General features: G+C 36.8%; 1 protein-coding gene across 1 annotated transcript in view; it reads right to left on the bottom strand.

Moving 5' to 3' along the window:
• Positions 1-3787: 3787 nt before the first annotated feature.
• The window catches only part of TRPS1 (transcriptional repressor GATA binding 1), a gene marked incomplete at its 5' end in the record, with an annotated part of 168343 nt that continues 154146 nt past the window's right edge, over positions 3788-17984 (bottom strand). Inside the window, 2 exons of the mRNA XM_084306761.1 lie at positions 3788-6119; positions 10694-10816. Of these exons, the coding sequence (XP_084162887.1) occupies positions 5058-6119; positions 10694-10816 (1185 nt within the window). The 3' untranslated portion in view covers positions 3788-5057. The remainder of the gene's footprint in view (positions 6120-10693; positions 10817-17984) is intronic.

The raw sequence follows: 17984 nt of genomic DNA on the forward strand, positions 1-17984 counted from the left end.
GCAAACACATCCATGTGTTGTAAGGACAAAACAATAAGAGCCAACATTCTAGAGTCAAATCAGGGCTACAAGTTTAATGATGGTTTTTAGCAACATGAAGTCATTCTTTATTAAGTACTTTTTATTTTTTATTTTTTTCTCATTTTCCTGCTGGTGAATTTTCTATAAGCTAAATTTACAATGGCATTTTGAGATGTTTCCTTTTCTCCTGTTCTCCTTCTACATAGAGCTCAGAGACCAAAATGATAGGATACAGCACAGGAAACTGTGGTTGCTGTTATGATGCTAATTCTAAGCATTTTACTTTGCTAAGTGCACAAAAAAAAAAAAAAAAAAAAAAAAGTATTTATTTGGCTGGGAACCATTAAATTATTGTCTTTTATCCTCTTAAAAAGAGGTAAATCAGGATTATATGTGATCATCGTATAGGTAGCATCTCACCAACTGCTAGCTTTCCATAGCTGGTTGAATGAAAGAAAATTGTGAAGAAGAGGGTAAGGAGGAATCCTATTCTGGGGTGAGGAAATTATGCAAATCATTCTACTCGGCCTATCTTAAGTTAATAAAAAAACTTTAGAAGGGATTTTTCACTTATCTATCACATTTGGGATACGTTGACAAATTACTCGCTATCCTTTGCCAAGCATAACTGTCTCCACAGAAGCAGAAGGAAATGTTGCTACCCTTCTGGCTGAACAGAAGTGAACTTCTAATCTCTTTGGCTTTTCCTGACCAGTATTAGGAATTAGCATGTTAACTTAGCCAAGAAAAATCAATACAGGAGCGAGAATGGGAATATATTCATACATCCTGGGCAAAGAGCAGATAGTAGACAACATCCTCAGCACATAAAGCAAGTAGTTTTGACTACAGAGCAACAATGTCCCATCCAAAGACAGACTTGAAAGTCTGTCCCTGAACTGAGCACTTATCCACAGTGCCAAATCAGGTCTCCCCATTGTACATCCACTACGTTTCAGCACTATATACAATTAGCACTGGTCACTTTTGTCCTGCTCTCCCTCTAGGTGAAAAACAAAAAACAACAGTCTCTTACCTCAGTGTGCCTCAATTGCTTGAGATCTCTCTTGTGTTCTCTGTTTTGAAACTGACAGCAAGTGCACCAGTACATCTTTTAGCCAAAGCAAAGATGCAGTATATCCAGCACCATCCTCACCTACTCCTGGCCTTTCTGGATGGTCCATGAAAACTTCAGGGAGGAGTTTCATCAGCACAGAGGCAATTAGGTGCAAAACTTCTGTTGGAAAGCACTGAATTTAGCACCTGAACTACTAAAACTGTGCTCAGGAAAACCTTCCTCTCCTACTGCATTAACCTAGGGGGCAGGAGCCATGAAGTGATAGCTGGAGGACAGTTTGATTTGCAGAAGATGCTGCATGAGGGTTCCCACTACACAGTGTTTATTCTTTAGAAAATGGAAACTTTGCCCTGCTCTGCAAGTTTAGATACCACATGCTCTGTTTTTGAACCCTCTGCTTAGTCTGGGATCGAATCTGAGATACGTTTTCAGATCTTCAACAACCATTCACTGGTGAGAGAAGTGAAACACCTTGAAGACACTGGGATGTTGAGTACAAATAATGATTCTGTGAAGTTTAACTTTTAGTGCTGTAAGCTGATCAAAATGCAGTGGGTGCAGTAATTAATTGTGTGTGCTAACACTGGTTTCCACCTGAGAGTTATTACATGAGATTTTTCTTTTTCAGTGCCAGGATTTATTTTCCTTTTGCTTAATATCCATTGTGAAGGAGTCTGGAAAAGGGATGGAACCACCTCTTTTTTGTGAAGAAACAAAACTGTGCTCCCCACATCCCAATCAAAGAGAACAGGCTATGGCAAAATCCCATTTCTTATAAAGCACAAATCTTAGAACATCTCAATATGTCATGGCAAGAACAATGAACTTTCCTCAAATTTTATTTGCACCATCTAGGTGTACTATTAATATCCCAAACTCTGTCTTGTTCTTTGCACTCATAAGATTTCATTTCTTCTCATCCCCAAACCCTGGTGGGTGCATTTCTCCTTGTTGGCCTCTTACTTCTGAGTAGCAAGAGGTATTATGTAGTACAGGGTGGTGCTCAAGTTTTATAACGCGCATGTCCCCCATAAAATATTTTGCCATGAAGATGCAGCTTCCATCCATGAAGAAGCCACAGGCAGGTCTTGGAAGAAGTAAGTCAAAACTGTAACTACTGATAACCGGCAGGCAGCTAACTCTGAAGCCAATAAAATTACTGCTAAGTGAGCCTAACGTTTCTTGGAAAAGCTGAGAAGGACACACACTGGACCCTGACGTAACAAAACGAGGGCAATCTATTTCAGTCCCCACAGAAATAAACAGAAACAAAAAATACCCAACAAAAATAAATCAACAAAAACCAAGTCAGAACTTATTACTGGAGAACAATAGTAAAAACATAACCAGACGTTGTCCGGCACTGGTATCAAGCAGGAGATTCATCTAAAAATAGAAGAAAAAGAATGTGGCCCAATATCCTTTGCTAACCTAGAACACTATTAAAGGGTTATAGAACTCAACCATGAACAGATTGAGTGGGATTTTCCATATGCTGCTCACCAGTATAGAAGCAATGTGTGGAGCAGGAAGGAATGCAAGCCTAATGCTGAACAATAGCCTGTCTGTGCCTAACAAATCTGAGAAACTGTGCAAGAACATTTCATCTGTGTGAAAATGTAACACCTAAAATACTGCCAAGGTCAGCAAGACCTTTGGAGATCAGCTGCGTAAGTGCTTCTCATGCATGGTGATGGTCATTGCCGGCTGCTTTAGGCACATCATTTTTCTAAAGACTATCAAAGTGCTGAATGTTTAGGCCACTTCCTCCCCATTTTTCCTTTTGCCAACCCCTATAAGACATTTCCTATCACCTCTCCTTTTATCTTCCACCTCCCTGTCTATTTGGTTAACTATCTTATAAGTGCACCAAATTCTAGAAGGGAGAGTGGTGAGATTCAGGTAAGTTAAATACAAGAACTTTTTTTTCTTTTTATGATGCTTTAGTTTCAATTACATGAAAATCTGAGAAAGGCGGCATGTAAGTGAGATCAGAATAGGACCCTTTACATATAATCTCAAGTGAGGACTTAGTCCAGAGATATCTTTATAGAACATTTTAAAAAATAAAATGCATGAATGGAGAAATAAAAGACAACATAATATCAGAAAGACATTTTAAACTTCATTCGCTGCAACATTCATGAACCAGTTGAGCTACACCTGCCATCCAACCATAAGGAACTAAGACCCTGCACTGCGAAAAAGAAACAAACCCAAACAAAACAAAAAAGCAACTGCGTAATATTGTAAAAATGGAGTGCAATGCTACTACAGAATGCAATAAAACATCAGTGCTGCATCGTCAAACAGCACTTATCAAAATAATTTCTGAAATGTTTCTTCTGAAACACAGACAAAGCAATAAAAAGAGGATATATGTTTATCATTTTAAGCATAACAATGTGAGTTAAGAGCTTAAGAATACAAAAGTACTTGGAATGAATAGTGCTACCCTTTTTTTCCTAAGTAGGCATAAAAATATTTTCATTTCCTTCTTGTTTTTCCATACCATTAATATCAACAAATTTCATTCATTTCATGTTATCGTTTACAACTTTAATGCACACACACAGAAAAAAAGATACCTACTGCAATAGAAATAGTTGCTTCATTACCTTGTTTGCTACATTTGCAAATGTAAACAGCGAGGCAGAGCCAGAACTGACTCTAATGCATGATGGAATATCTTTGTTGCATACGTACACTGTAGAAAATAATTATTCAATATGTCAGGCACCATTATTTGAAATGTAATACATTAATATTTACTAGAAAAATAAGGTTTTTTTCTATTTGTTCTCCCAACTTCTTTAATGAAATAAGTTAATCTGACAGTGCATCCAGTAGCTTGTAATATCTTCTACATCCCTGTGGCAAAATAATAAACTACTGGTTGGGACACTATAATGAAAATGATTAAAGTCAGTTCTTGTACACCCTTGTAGCAAGCATGGAGGCTCGTCTAACAGCACCTTTAACCAATTATTTAATATTTAGTTATTTAGCCCTATTTCCCTGAGCAGTTATGCTGAGGAGCTTTCCCTTCATGGATAGTTTTTACAAAGCTTTAAGTATTAAAAAGTACTATGAAGACATTTAATGCTACTTAGCAAAAGCTGGTATAAGTCTACTGAAGGGATTGACTGGTATGTATAGCAATGTTAAGCCTGTGGAGAAGTAACCTTAGACTTTAAGGTTTAGAAACGCAATATATTAAAATATATTAAAATAAAATACAGCAGGTTACCTTGTTCTATGCAAATTAAACCTTGAGTGTGGCTTCTGTATTAGAGACTTCACTTGCAAAAAATGGTTTTTCTAGACTAAAGTGTGCTAGAAAGAATGTAGTGATAAAATGGTAGCTAAAAATCAGCTGAGTCCGAGGAACATCTAGATGAAATTGCTGCCAAAGCTTTGAGGAAAAGGTGATCCTAAGGCATGTTGTAGGGCAGAAATTAGCCCAAATTAAAGAAAAGAAAATGATCTTTTAACATCTGTATATTTAACAAGTCTAGTTCTTATATACAATGTGCATATGTTCACTATACCCCTGCAGCAGTATATACATATACACATCTTTGCACTCTTGCCAGTTATGTCTCTTACACAATAGCAAAGGTATTAAATGTCCGGTAAAATTTTCTCAAAGTTAATCGCCATAATTCACTGCATTCTGGCTAGCTTTGGTTGGCCATGTCCCATACCACTATCTTCTCCCCCTTCTGGCCACCATCCAACTGTTCTTTTTTTCTTGGTAACCCACTCATTTAAAAGAAAAAATTAGGAGGAAAAAAAAAAAAAGAAAAAGGAAGAAAAAGAAAAGAACAAGGGATTTAATATTGGATAAGGCATGCTCTCTATATGAAGTGCTTTATAGGTCTTCACAAGACATTACAAGCTATTGAATTCCCATCAAGGAAACCTATTTCTGTTTAATTGTGCTAAGTGCTAAGGTTTACTCTTTAGGTTTTCCATTCTTTTCAGCTTGTGCATTGTTCCTGTGTAGGCCCCTCTGGATGTGAGTTGTGAAGTCATACTTGTCCGTGCAAAGATGCTGGCATATGCTGCACTGGAAAGGTCCACTGTCACCATGGCAACTCATATGCAAAGCATACATCACTTCATCCAGAAAGACAATGCCACAGTGCACACACTTGGTAGAAAGTTCATCTTGAGTACTTCTATCAACTTTCTCTGTTTTAACTACATTCAAGGGACCTTCATTTTTTACATTTGGTGGTGCCTTACTCTTTTCCTTGGAGGCACCGTTTGCAGTTGGCCCAGGTCTGGAATGCTTTATCGCCAAATCTAGAGGAATGTCATTGTCTGATCCGACAGCTGAAAAATGAGGAGGCAGATTAAAGGTGGGATAAGGCACATAGTTTTGGCAAGGATTTGGTAGGCCAGGCACATGACTCAAGTAGTGTGGATTCCCAGGAACAGACAGCTTATATTTACTCCAGAATCTCAGCCAGTCAGCTTCACTCTGAAAGTCATTGTGTACGAATGGAAGTCCAAAGAGCGGGTACTGGTATTTTTCGATAGGGCTTCCAGGTGGTGAATAGTTTGGGTGTTTCGCAGGTCTCATGTATTTTTCTATTGGGCTGCCTCTCTCTGAGCTTCCTTTCCCTTCTGATATTGATGAACTGTTTCCTGGGTCTCCAGTACTTTCCTGAGGACTTTTTATCTGAATGTGCAAAGGTTGCATCCTTTTGTGAATATCCAGAGTTTGGCTGACCAATATTGGCTGCTGAGCAGAATGGCTTTTAGTCAATGAACCTTGGGCCTCATATTTACTGAGGCTGGGAAGCTGTATTTCTCTCTGATGACCTTCAGTTAAATGATCCTCTGACCTCCTCTCTAAGGGGCTTCCATTGACTTGTTCCTCACTGCTACCCCTCTGCTGTTTGTTTAGCTGCTCAGCCTGAAGTGCCTCCGGGTTAAGGCGCTTTCTTGTTCGTCTCCTAATGATCTGCTCACCATTGTTCTGCTTAATGATGTTTAAAGGCCTGGGAGTCTGCATGGAACACACACATAATGAACAAAAGGGAAAAAAAAAAAGACATATTAAACAAATCTGCAAGACCATGCTCATGCACAATTATCTTTTCTTTTGTGAAGAGCTATATTATAAGAGTTTTATGGGAATTACAATTTTCACAAATAAGGAAAGTCAACCAAACTGCTGGTACCTGGCCTGTCATGTTCAAAATAAATTATGAATTGGTTTGTTTTATCACACTAAGTCAACAGTCTTCAACATACTATACCTGTTTATTTAAAAGGGAATGAAATGTCCAAGCTGTTAAAGCACTTCTTATCCCTTACTCCTGAAAAATTCTGGGGTAGACATGCTGAAAGACAGCGCTGAGAGTTGGAGATGAGGTGGGAGATGCATGGCTCTATGCATCGGCGTTTTTCTGTGCACCATGTCAAAAGAGCTGGTACCAGGCAGCGGTTTGCACAGATCACACTACAACAAGAATTGGGTAATACTTACCTTGACACCAAACCCCCTATACCATGGATGGAAAATGACAGTGAATAAGTCTTACTGATCATGGCCACTATCACCTAGCAGAAGGGCTGTAAATCCACTGTGGTGGTGAGCAGGATGATGCTGGTGGGAAAGGGACTAAGAAAGATGAAGAAAGCCCAGACAAAATGTCTCCCTAAGCTCCAAAAGGATGAAGGGACCTTGGTATCAACTCCTTCTCCTTCATCTCTACTGTATTTCTTCCTAAATGTCTTGTCCAAATGCATACATAATCCTATTTTAGTTGGAGGCCTGAAGAGTGCCCTACACAGTATTCCACTTATACGGTTTATTTGGAAAATTTCTTTTTAACATTGTTTTAAAATATAGGTTAAACTTTGGCCTACAGTCAATATCCCAAACAATCTGTATCTCCAATGTAATATGATTTTTATATATTTGTAACTTTAAATTAATATAAAAATATCCAGAGCTGGAAGAGCACTCACTCTACTACTTGTAGTGATCTAGTTTCTCTCTCCTTATGCCATCTTCTTCTCCTCTTTCACCTATTTACTTCCCTAATGTCACCTCATTCTTAGTAGTTAACAATGTATTAGGCAGTGCAGCTACTCGTTAAGATTTTACTTTTTATTAAAAATCTAATTCATAAGTATACACTTTGATTTAGAGTTTTAATATGCAACATTTTCAGAAAAATAGCACCTCAACCAATCTCTTCAAAAGGATCAAAGTTGAGGCAAAATGATATTTAGAAAAAATTAGAATATTTTCTGTGTAAATTCTATGCAAATAATGTTTACAGTTTGCAGACTCAATGGCCAATTAATATACATTAAAATATACTCTATTGAAAACTCAGTGTAACTTCCTAACCTTTTCATGACGCTGTCATGCTGACAAGGTGTGTGAGAACTTACATATCTGTCGATGTTGCTCACATTAAACTTCTATTTATACACTACAGAACACTTTCATATGGCTTGAGAAAATCCTTTCAATAGTTTGGAAATACTTTTAACCTTACTCTTCATGCTACAGGTGTGAAATCTGATCCTGCTAGTAGTTAAAAGAAACATCTCAAATCTATAAGTAACATTTTTAAAAAAATCAGCAAATAGTTCAATAGATTATTTTGACTAGACTTCCTAGATACAATGGGAAATTGGTGTGACCTCTCCACTAGGACATCACTTATATCTAATCCTAGAATAATATGCTGTAACTCCTCACAGAAGTAGTTTGAAGATTTAGCCAAGGAATCACTAAGGAACAAAATGCAGTCTTCCATGACGAAGTTAGAGCTATTAAAAATGAGGAATAGCACCAAAATATAAGTGGTCCAATTCATGATTCTAGAGAGACCTTTCTGTGTCAGCAGATGTGAACATTTTGTATGTTTTCAGTGAACTGGAAGCAGCTTTCTTCACTTAAACTGCTTTAAAACTGCTTTAATAATTGACCATTTGAATATTATTACACATTTCTTAACACATTTGTCTGCATTAAGGGAGATAAAAGTGAGAAATTTGACAAGTTTCATGTAAATGACCCATAGGTAGATTGAAAAACTTTGAAAACATAAAGTTATTCAAGAGTATCATAGAAGTGGAAACCTGACTCCTAGCAGCAATCATTACAATCTTTGCATTTGTCGTTTCCAACTTCTTAGTAAGATATGACAGACAATAGTTTTCTTACTAAATACCAGTGAAATAAGGGATTGTAAAGATAACTGTTATTATACACATTCTTAATTATTGACTTGCTAATGAGCACAGTAGTTCTAGATAGTGATAATCCAATTAAAAGGTAGCTATGAAATGTGCAAACCTACTATAGGTGAATAATTTTACTCAGCTGAGTAGCGTAATTTAGTTTAATGGGGCAACTTAGAAGGGGAACAGTTCTATTACCTTGGATTTTTATAGTACCAGCCCTTTTCTTAATATCTGCATCATCTTAAACTCCTTAATTCAAAAAATACAACAAATACTCACTGCAATTTTTCATGAAGAGGTAGATGGGTAAAGAGACGTGTAGATAGAAGAAACTTTCATCTTTCCAGTGTCACTCTAAAGAGTATCCCTTTACATGGGATTGTCTCAAATGGTGTCCCAAAGGAGAGATTTGTTTGATTATTTCAGACTCCAATTTACAATGGAGTTGCTATTGTACCACAGTAGTGGCAGCTTAATTAAATTCTTTGTGTTTGTTTGGTCAAAGTTCAATTGTAGATATTAATGTCAAATGTCCAATGAATGACAGCTTATTGCCATGCTCGAACAGTGGAGCTAAAAGATTGAGTCACCTTCTCTTTCTCTATATGCATAAAAAGAACTTTGACATTGTATTGCTAATTATTATTGTGGGAAGCACATTAGTTTGTTCCCTAGGGTTCAGAAGAATTATCTGAGCTATGTTTTTGAATTCAGAACTGATTCTTGTAGCTTCCATTTATTCAGCAAGTCATACTAATAGTTATGGTAAATTCCAACACTATAATTTAGAAATGTATTTTATAAAAGGGAAAAAAATGAGGTTGTCCATAGAAGTTCTACAAATAACTGAACTCAAATGTCAAATTAATGTTGCAAAGCCAAGCTGTTCTCCTTAAAGTCTTTGTGGATGATCATGAGTGATCAATTTACCTTAAATCAGATATTGTATCTAGAACTTTGTGAGTTCTCCAGGAAGATAATACTTTCAGCAAGATCTAGCCAAGATGCTGGCCAGAAATCATGCATTAGTTCATCTTCTCCCCCTCAGATTTCATCTGACTGGCTGGGATGTTCTGGAGCTAAAAAACAGTTATTGACCTCACAACAACAGGACGTAGAAAACAAAGGTAATGTTTACGACTGGTGATGGTCTTTCTGCTTTTGAAAACTGAAATAGTTTTCTTTTTTAAGTGGTCTTGAGTAAACAAGTTTGTTGTATGGCCTGTACACAAGACCAAGGATAAAATTCACAGAAACTGCTAATTGATTTAGAAGCGTATGCCTCAAGTTTATAGAGGCCTGGGCACTTGGAGTATCAATGCATTTGAAATAGTTTACCCTTTTTTTGTTTTGTTTTTAAATAGAATTTCTAAAAAATGTTTTAAGAAAATGCACTCTCCCAAAACATAGGATTTCTGATTTTGGCTCAAAGCCTAGATTGTTATATTGCCTCATCAAACTCCAAATGGCTGCCTCAGTTTCCTTTACTGAAAAACAGTATTATTTTCTAACTTCATGGGAATGTTGTAAAAATTTAATTATGAGTCAAAAACTGGTCACCTGACTCTCCCATGTATTTCTATTAAAGATAGTGGGGATAACATTTAACTATTGGGTCTTAACTTAGAAGACTCTGAGCATTTTGGCACTGTTCCAAGGGAACACTTAAGCATGGCTTTCCTGGACCAAAGCATTCAACATCTCTCAAGATCAAGCCGTGTCGATAAGATAAAAAGCAATGTAGACAATCCATGATTATTACTTATTCCATGCCTGATCTGGAGGGATGCTAAATAATTCTCTTAGAAAATGATGAGTGCCATCATCTGAGTAGCTTCCTTACTATTTCAGAATCTGCAGCAGACTATAGGAATTTTAGAAAAAAAGAGAACCAAAATACCCAAAGCCCATATCTCTAGGAAATTTGATGTGAGGAATAAAGGGGGAAAAGGAATTAAAGCAAACAAGAACCACAGCAAGGGATATTTTTGATATAGATGTGATCTCTGACTTGAAGAATTTTATTTTGTTTTTTGATTACGAACATGAGGGCTCTTGAATTTAGAGAGCTTTCATCACAACATTTTGTATGCCTTTAAATGGAATTCCCAGAAAAGAAATAATTTTCCCCTTATTTTGTATCAAAATAATTAAATGCATCACTGGTGATCTCAAACACATCTACCCACAGCATCCCAGCCTGCTTCATAATGAATCACATCTGATCCCAAAGTGACCATACTGCAAAACCCTGTTAGGAAATTAACTGCAGGCCAGGGAGTGGTACTAATCACACAACCAGACAAGACCACAGCTGCCCAGCTTAGCTGTATAACCCCTTTTTTTCTGAAAAAACTAGTAAGTTCTTCCTACCGAGTGAAGCTTCTGGTAGAGGCCACACGCATTGCATACATATCCACCATTTGCATTCTTTCGCCAGAGAGAGGTCTTTGTGGTCAGGCAATTGGCACAAAAAACACCCGAGCCTCTACGTCTCTGAAATAGGGAAGAAGAAAAAAAAAAAAACACAGAAAAAAAAACAGGTCAGAGGTGAGTCACATGATCTGCGGAGTTAGGACAAATCAACACAGGAGTTTTGTCTCTAGACTGGCAACAATGACAGTATAAAACCACACTGCCCATAATGAGGTCAGGTTCAATTGTGCTTAATAGGCACCACTGATTTTCATTATAATTAACCCTAGAGTGATGGATGAGGTGTGTGAAACACCAAAGCCTTTTCAGAATAACAGCTTTAACTTTTTGAACTTCAGGTTTTGTGCATTTAATGATGGTTTCTAAACAGCAAATTCTGAAAACCACTCTGGAAGCTGACAGAAAACATTCTGTAAACTTCTCCTATTTTGTTCACTGCATTTCACAACAGATTATTTCTTTTTAGTTTGCTTGATTTTAAAGTGTGATCGGTAACAGGAATCCTGAAAACCACCATGTTAATTAATTGCAGTTTGTATCTGTGTCATACCAATTCCTTTAACAGAGATTATACTTCATAAATTGAATACACAATATTCAGTTCAAGTTGTTTCCACTTACTTTGGAAATCAGTATAAAATAGCATAGATTTCCTTCATCCCCCTAAGAACAAGGAGTAACCTCTGCCAAACAAATAAAAGTAGTTTTCTTAATGCGACCTCTTTCAAACTTCACCTGAAACCCCAGAAAACACAGTCTCATCAATGTATAGATATATTCCTTTTATTTTATTCAGGCAATGAAAGGCACAGTACAACTTTCCTAAATACTAATTGATTTTTAACCAGACTGAGCTGTGCATTCATCAGCTTTCATAATGATCCAAGAATATTTAAAAGTAGACACGTTTATGAGTATTGCTCGTTAAATTCTTTCTACAGAGTAATGATTTCATTAAACTTCTCATTTAAACAAAAGTCAGGCTGTGTTTGTGGGCACAAATACTAATAAGCAGGAAATGGAATTCTTTTGCTGAAAAGAAAATCTGAATTTCAACTCTGTTCCCTTTTTTGTGAAGAAAAATAAAAATCAGTAAGACAGCTTCAGCATCTAAGATAAGAATGGTCGAGTATGGGAAAAAAAATGCTTGGGTGAAGAGTAATTTTATTATAAATTAAAAATTACTAACACGATAAGTCAAAATTTCAGGGTTTCATAAAATTTAAGTAATTTATTTAACTTTAGTCCATACTGTAGAAGACTGGTGTTCATGCCAAAAAAATACAATGGTTATAATTGTACTCTGATACATTTCAAATGGAAAGCTTTCTGCAGACATAATTTTGGCTTCAAGACTGGAACACTTTCTTGGCATTGAAAGGGCATTTGATTCATCGGGTGTTTCACAATGTATCACTAAAAAGACCTGGTGAGCAGCCAGTTCCCTATAGGGTAATTTTTCCATCCAGATGCAAGTGCTATCAGAGGCCCTCGTCAGCTAAACTAATTATGATCTTGCATTTGCTGATGCCTGCTCACTCTAACGTTCGACATCCTCCATTAATCATCAATACAAGGAAAATGAATGAAACGTAAAGAAATGAGGGCTGGTAAGCTGCACAGCCATAAAAATCTGAAATGAGTGCAATAATTTAACAAGATTGGGGAAATGTTTTTAGTGAGCACAAAGTCAGGCTAACAATTGCCCTTTCAAACCAAGAACACAATTTCATTAGTACAGCAGGTTGTGCTACTTTAAGGTGATACAATAAAATCTAGATTGTCATCAAGATAATCTCTCTCTCACCCTGTTACATCATTCCTTACTATGTCTCTTAAATCAGAAACAGTAACGCACTACATTTTTCTCAATTTGGGTAGGGGGAGAAATAAATAGTAGTTGATGTCCTTCAGCCAACAAAATCTAACATTGTGTATTCAAGACACAGCTCACTCTGGCAAGGCACACTTACCTCCAAGTGAGCTAGAGCTCCCAAATCTTTTTGTGGTTGCATATCCTTGCAAAACTTCACCTGGCTGCTGAAATATTTTCCTAAAGAGTACAATGAAAGCTTCACTAAGCTAACCCCAATTTGGTCCACTTGAAGGGTGAGAAGTTTCCAAGCGGAAATGACTGTATATGGCCAGGATTCAGACACAACTGCATAACTGTTCCTTCCCGTTCCTACTTTTTGTCTGTCAGTCTACGGTTTCGTGGTGTGGTATATTAAACAAGTGGAGTCTTAATCTGAGTAAGTCTTCCCAGACTTTCATTTCTGTTTGTGTTACTTGAGTTTGAGAAATATCCCCTACAAAGTCATAGAAGACTTTCACAATATAGAGAGTACCTTAGAGTTTATAATCTGTATTCACATACACCTGAATGGTGACAGAAGGTGTTACAAGACTGAAATCCTGACCCATGTGGAACTAGTATATGTTTAAAACATTGAGAAAAGGAACTCCTATTATATTTTCACTTTCACTTAGAGAAAGATCTGATTCAGATTGGGTATCGATTGCAATGAAATAATATAATGTTGACAACAAGATACAAAATATCAAGTTGCAGCTATCTGCACCAAAAACATGCACCTGTGTTTATCTAGTACATATGAACTATTTCTAGAAGTCCAAAGAAGTTCAGCTAGACATCCTTCTCTAAATTTAATGTAAATTTATCTTTCTTTACCTTGTTGGTCTCTTATTTCTGTGTCATTTAAAGACCTTACAGAAAAATGCACAATAATTTTTCCCCTGCCTAAGTGTTCCAACAAAGAGTAACATACACTAATGAAGTAAGAATTAAATCACCTCTAGAAAAATTTAAATCCTGTTGCTTTGCTGTTTTTGTTGTTGTTTAACACAGCTTTCTGTAGTGGGGACGCAGAGCTTTAAAATGGGCTTCCTGGGATGAAACAGGACTGCGGTAGAATCAGACAACGTATTATGACTCCTCAGATCCCACTAACTACAGAATTGACCTGCTTGTACACCTGAGACATTTTGATCATGGCTTCAAGAAAAAATGGAAGCTGTTTTTAAAGGCCTGCAATGCTTGTAAGTCGTCTTCTCCCAAATCAATATGGGTACTTTTTAAAAACAAAACAAAACAAAAAACAAAAACAAACAAACAAACAAACAAACAAAAAAACAGGCCTTTACTTTCCATCTTTCCATATCAAGACTTTTATAAAGCTTATTAGCCAACAGAAATGATAAATAGTTGCTTTTTGTCCTTGATGGTAATTAGTGATGATAATTCTACTTCATGAGTCTGTTTGGCTTTGCATATCCAGCTTTTGTATCAGTCAGTAACAATACTGCTGTATTTTTCCAGTAGTCTTAAAAAGGAACTGACCTTTGAGCTCCAATTCAGTAAAATCTGCCCCGCGGTGATGGCCCACAGCCTCAAAAACGCCAGCCATTTGCTCAAGTGTTCTGCTAAGAACAAACCTCAGCCAGCATTTGAAAGAAATATGGAAGCTTTTCCTCTCTTTCAAACATGAACACACGCTTATCATGGTTAAACGATCTCTTAATATCAGCCCAGAAAAGGTAAATTGACAGAAGTAATCACGGTTGGCCACAGTCTCAAATTAATGCCACTGGCACTAACTGGAGGTATTCATGAAATTTTCCTGTACATCCTTGTAAGAATAAACCAGAAGGGTCTAAATAACTAAAATATGTATTTACTAAGTCAAACTTTAATCATCTGGAGCTTTATAACCGCTTCGTTACAATCACGAATCCTGAAGGGGCCAGTGCAGCAAAGAGCCTGCCTGTCTCTATTTCCATTCCAGTTCCTGGGTCTGGGCATTTAATATCATGATTGTCTCAAATCACATTGGGCTGAAACTTGGCACATGTTTTTTTCTCAGCCCAGATGTAACCTTATTTTCATTGTTGTTGTTTTTGTACTGAAAACTTGATTTAAATCACTTCAGCTGTTTATAATTTGTAGATTGGCCCAAACTGGGGTGGGGGTAGGTGGGTGAACAGGGTAATTTCAAGTTTCTCAGATAACTGTCTAACAAACCTACAGCCACAGTGGTGTTGCTCTCAGGGGGGAAGGGGAAGTATGCACACATTTTAGTATTTTATTAGTAGCAAAGCAACAAATGGATTATTTTTTTATGTAACTTAGGTATGAAAGTTTGTAATTGTTCACTGAACATATACTGCAGATCTCTCTACTGTTTTCCCTAAGTAAGAACCATACTGAAAGCATGTAATTGCATAACAACCCTTGATATGCAGAGTATTTACTCACATTTTTTATGGTTTCATATCTTGACCATTTCAAATTGAACAAGTCTGAAACCTGGTATACATATCATCAAGTCTGAATGGCCAACGTTTTTAACTCCTTAAACAATTTTCACTAGTTACAAGACTTCATTTAAGTAAGGGAGTTATTATTAGTAATTTTTGCTAGCCAATAAAACAGCAGAGAATACGGTAAGAAGTTATTTATTCAGGCACATTGACAGGATCATGCCCTTGTTTTTCACACAAAACTGTTTTAGATTTTAAAAAAGATGTCATGCAGTTTATACAATTTCAAATTTTGTAGCCATGCGGAAGAGTCATTACACTTTACAGTTACACAAGAATACTTTAAAATGTACTGAACTTTCAGATAGTATTTCAATGGAACTTCATTTAGCAAAATACATATTTTAAAAGCCAAAAATGCTGCTCAAGAACTGTGGCTTTTTAGCTAGCTAGACTAAGCAAGGGTGCCTGACACTCTTCTAGTGCCAAATACATCCTGTTTTCAAAATTTCTGCCAGAAGATGCTTTTAGAAACTCAAATAGGCTCCTCAGGCATCAGCCAAGCATTTTTCTTACATCACCCTCTTGGTTTTGGACATAACAAAACTCGTCTTTTTGCAGATTACTTTCACTTCCCCACAACAAATGACAATACGATGAAGCCTGACTGGATTTTTTGACCATCTCTGGCTTTCCTACCATGACAAAAATGGAGAACATTGTATTTGCCGGTCCACAATATAAGATGCAGAGAAATCATAAATGCAAGGATAAGCATATGCCTGACCCACTTCCAGAGACAAAGCTGGAGACTACAACCATATAGGCCTCGCTGAAAGAGGGCTAACCACTGGCTCTGGATGCTCTCTGGCAGCACGGGAGGTCCAGAGGGGAAGTGCCAGGAAGCCTGCACAGCCTTGGCTCAGTGTGAGCCAGGTGACTCTCCGTGGTCAGCACCAACTGTAAGCAGATGGCCTCAGACCCGTAGTCGCCCGTCTGCTGCCATGTGGTTCAGAAAAAAAGACGTTTATGGCTTCAGCTGTATATGCTGCGTTTGCACTGCTGTGATTATTTTGGAGTTTCTTGCTTTACACCTGCAGGTCTTTCCAGGTATTGTGTCCACTACTCGCCCTTATATGAGGCAGCCTTTAGTTTTCTGTGTTTTGGAAAGGCTGAGATTAACTGAAGTTTAAGACCTGGGCAGCAATGCACCATCTGGATATTGGAATAAGTGCTACTTTTTCAGTTTAGGATAGGAAAATAATCTTTTATCCCTCTTTTCTTTTGGCTGCAGGGGCACTCAGACCTTCCTAAATGTGTTTAATCAAAACCGCTTTCTCTCTCAACTATGAAAATAGCCACAACTATGTCCCTGTAAAGTTTCACATTTTAAAATTTTAGTTGCTTTTGCTGTAACTATGTCTAAATTAAAAAGAAAGTCATTGGGCTTTCTTCCCTTCATAACTTGGAAAGTTTTCAGGAATAGACCAGGCACAGCAAATTTTCAACCCCAAGGTGTAAGTTGTCAGAAAAAGAGAAACACATAAGGCAGAGTGTTAAAGTAGATCTTGTTTTCAACCTCAGCTATGAGTTAACAGATGCCTCTTGAAGTCAATTTAATGTGCCAAATCCAAAGTCTTCATCTAAGAAATTTTCAAGAACAATTACATTAGAGAGCTGTATTTGAAAGACACATAAGAAAGAAGTTAGGAAAGGCAAAGTAGAAATAAAGTAGAAATGTCAAGAGTAAAGTTAAAATTATATACCTAATTCATATAAAATGTTTAGTAGAATTTTAATGCTTTATTTTAACAGCATATTTTATGATATGTGCTGCATCACAAACTTAATGACAGGAATCAGGGGTTCTTTAGAGAGTCAAAAAAAAAAAACAACAACAAAACAGACTTACTGTTAACATCACTGTTAACAGTATTAAACATCACTGTTTCACTACCAGTACAGTCTTTCAGAATTCTAACCCTGATTTCCTTAGAGAGTATAAATATTTTCATGTGCACGTAAATTGCAATTATTATTTTTTTTAACAGCAGCAAAAATGCAAATGAGTAATTTTGTCCCAGCATCTGTAGCATTTACCTGTATTTTATAATGCTGCCTTAGAGACAGTGACACTTCACTACTTAAAAAAAAACAAAACAAGAAAACTAAAAACCCCACCCATCCCCAAATAAGCACAAACAAACAAACAAAAAAACAAAACAAAAAGACAATACAGGCAAGTGAACTCCAATCTCTTTATCTTACTAAGAAAGAAGAATTTTGCATGATTGCTACCAAAGTAAAACATTGGCTGATTAAAATAAACAAATAAATTAAAGACTCTAGATATGCAAAGAAACCATGAAATCAGCTGCTGCTGAATCTCTTTACCTTTATTTCCTCACCCCAGCTACAGAACACCCAACCTTTGTCAGTGCAAAAGGACCTGGACCAGACACCTTTAGCCAGAGCCTAAACTCCACAAGCAGGAATTCACCATCGTTTTAACCAGCTGTTAAGAGCCATATGCAACTATATATGATCACAATACACTTTCCAAGAAAACGTTCTTGAGTTATTAATTTTCATTCATTTGAGCATTTATCTGTGAAAATTATGCACTTCGCAGTGCATCTCCTTGTTAATTCATATAGGGATGGAGGGTAATTTCTGTTTCTCCCTCAAGATCTGTGGTGGCAAAAATATGAAGCAATATAACTTTTTGTACAGGTTCGACTTCCTTGTCACAGTTAGTGGCAGTTCATTTTTAAATGCAATGTGTGAAAAATATGTGTGATCTGCTGTTGGGCCAAATTATTATATACAGACTAAATAACCAGACAAATACATATTTAAGGCATGAAGCATTTGTAACGAACAGTGAGAGACATTTTCTGGTGAAATTGCATGTTAATCTGGTTCACAATGAGTTAAATATTGAATT

Source organism: Netta rufina (genome assembly GCF_964035555.1).
Source record: "Netta rufina genome assembly, chromosome: 2".
Lineage (NCBI taxonomy): Eukaryota > Metazoa > Chordata > Aves > Anseriformes > Anatidae > Netta > Netta rufina.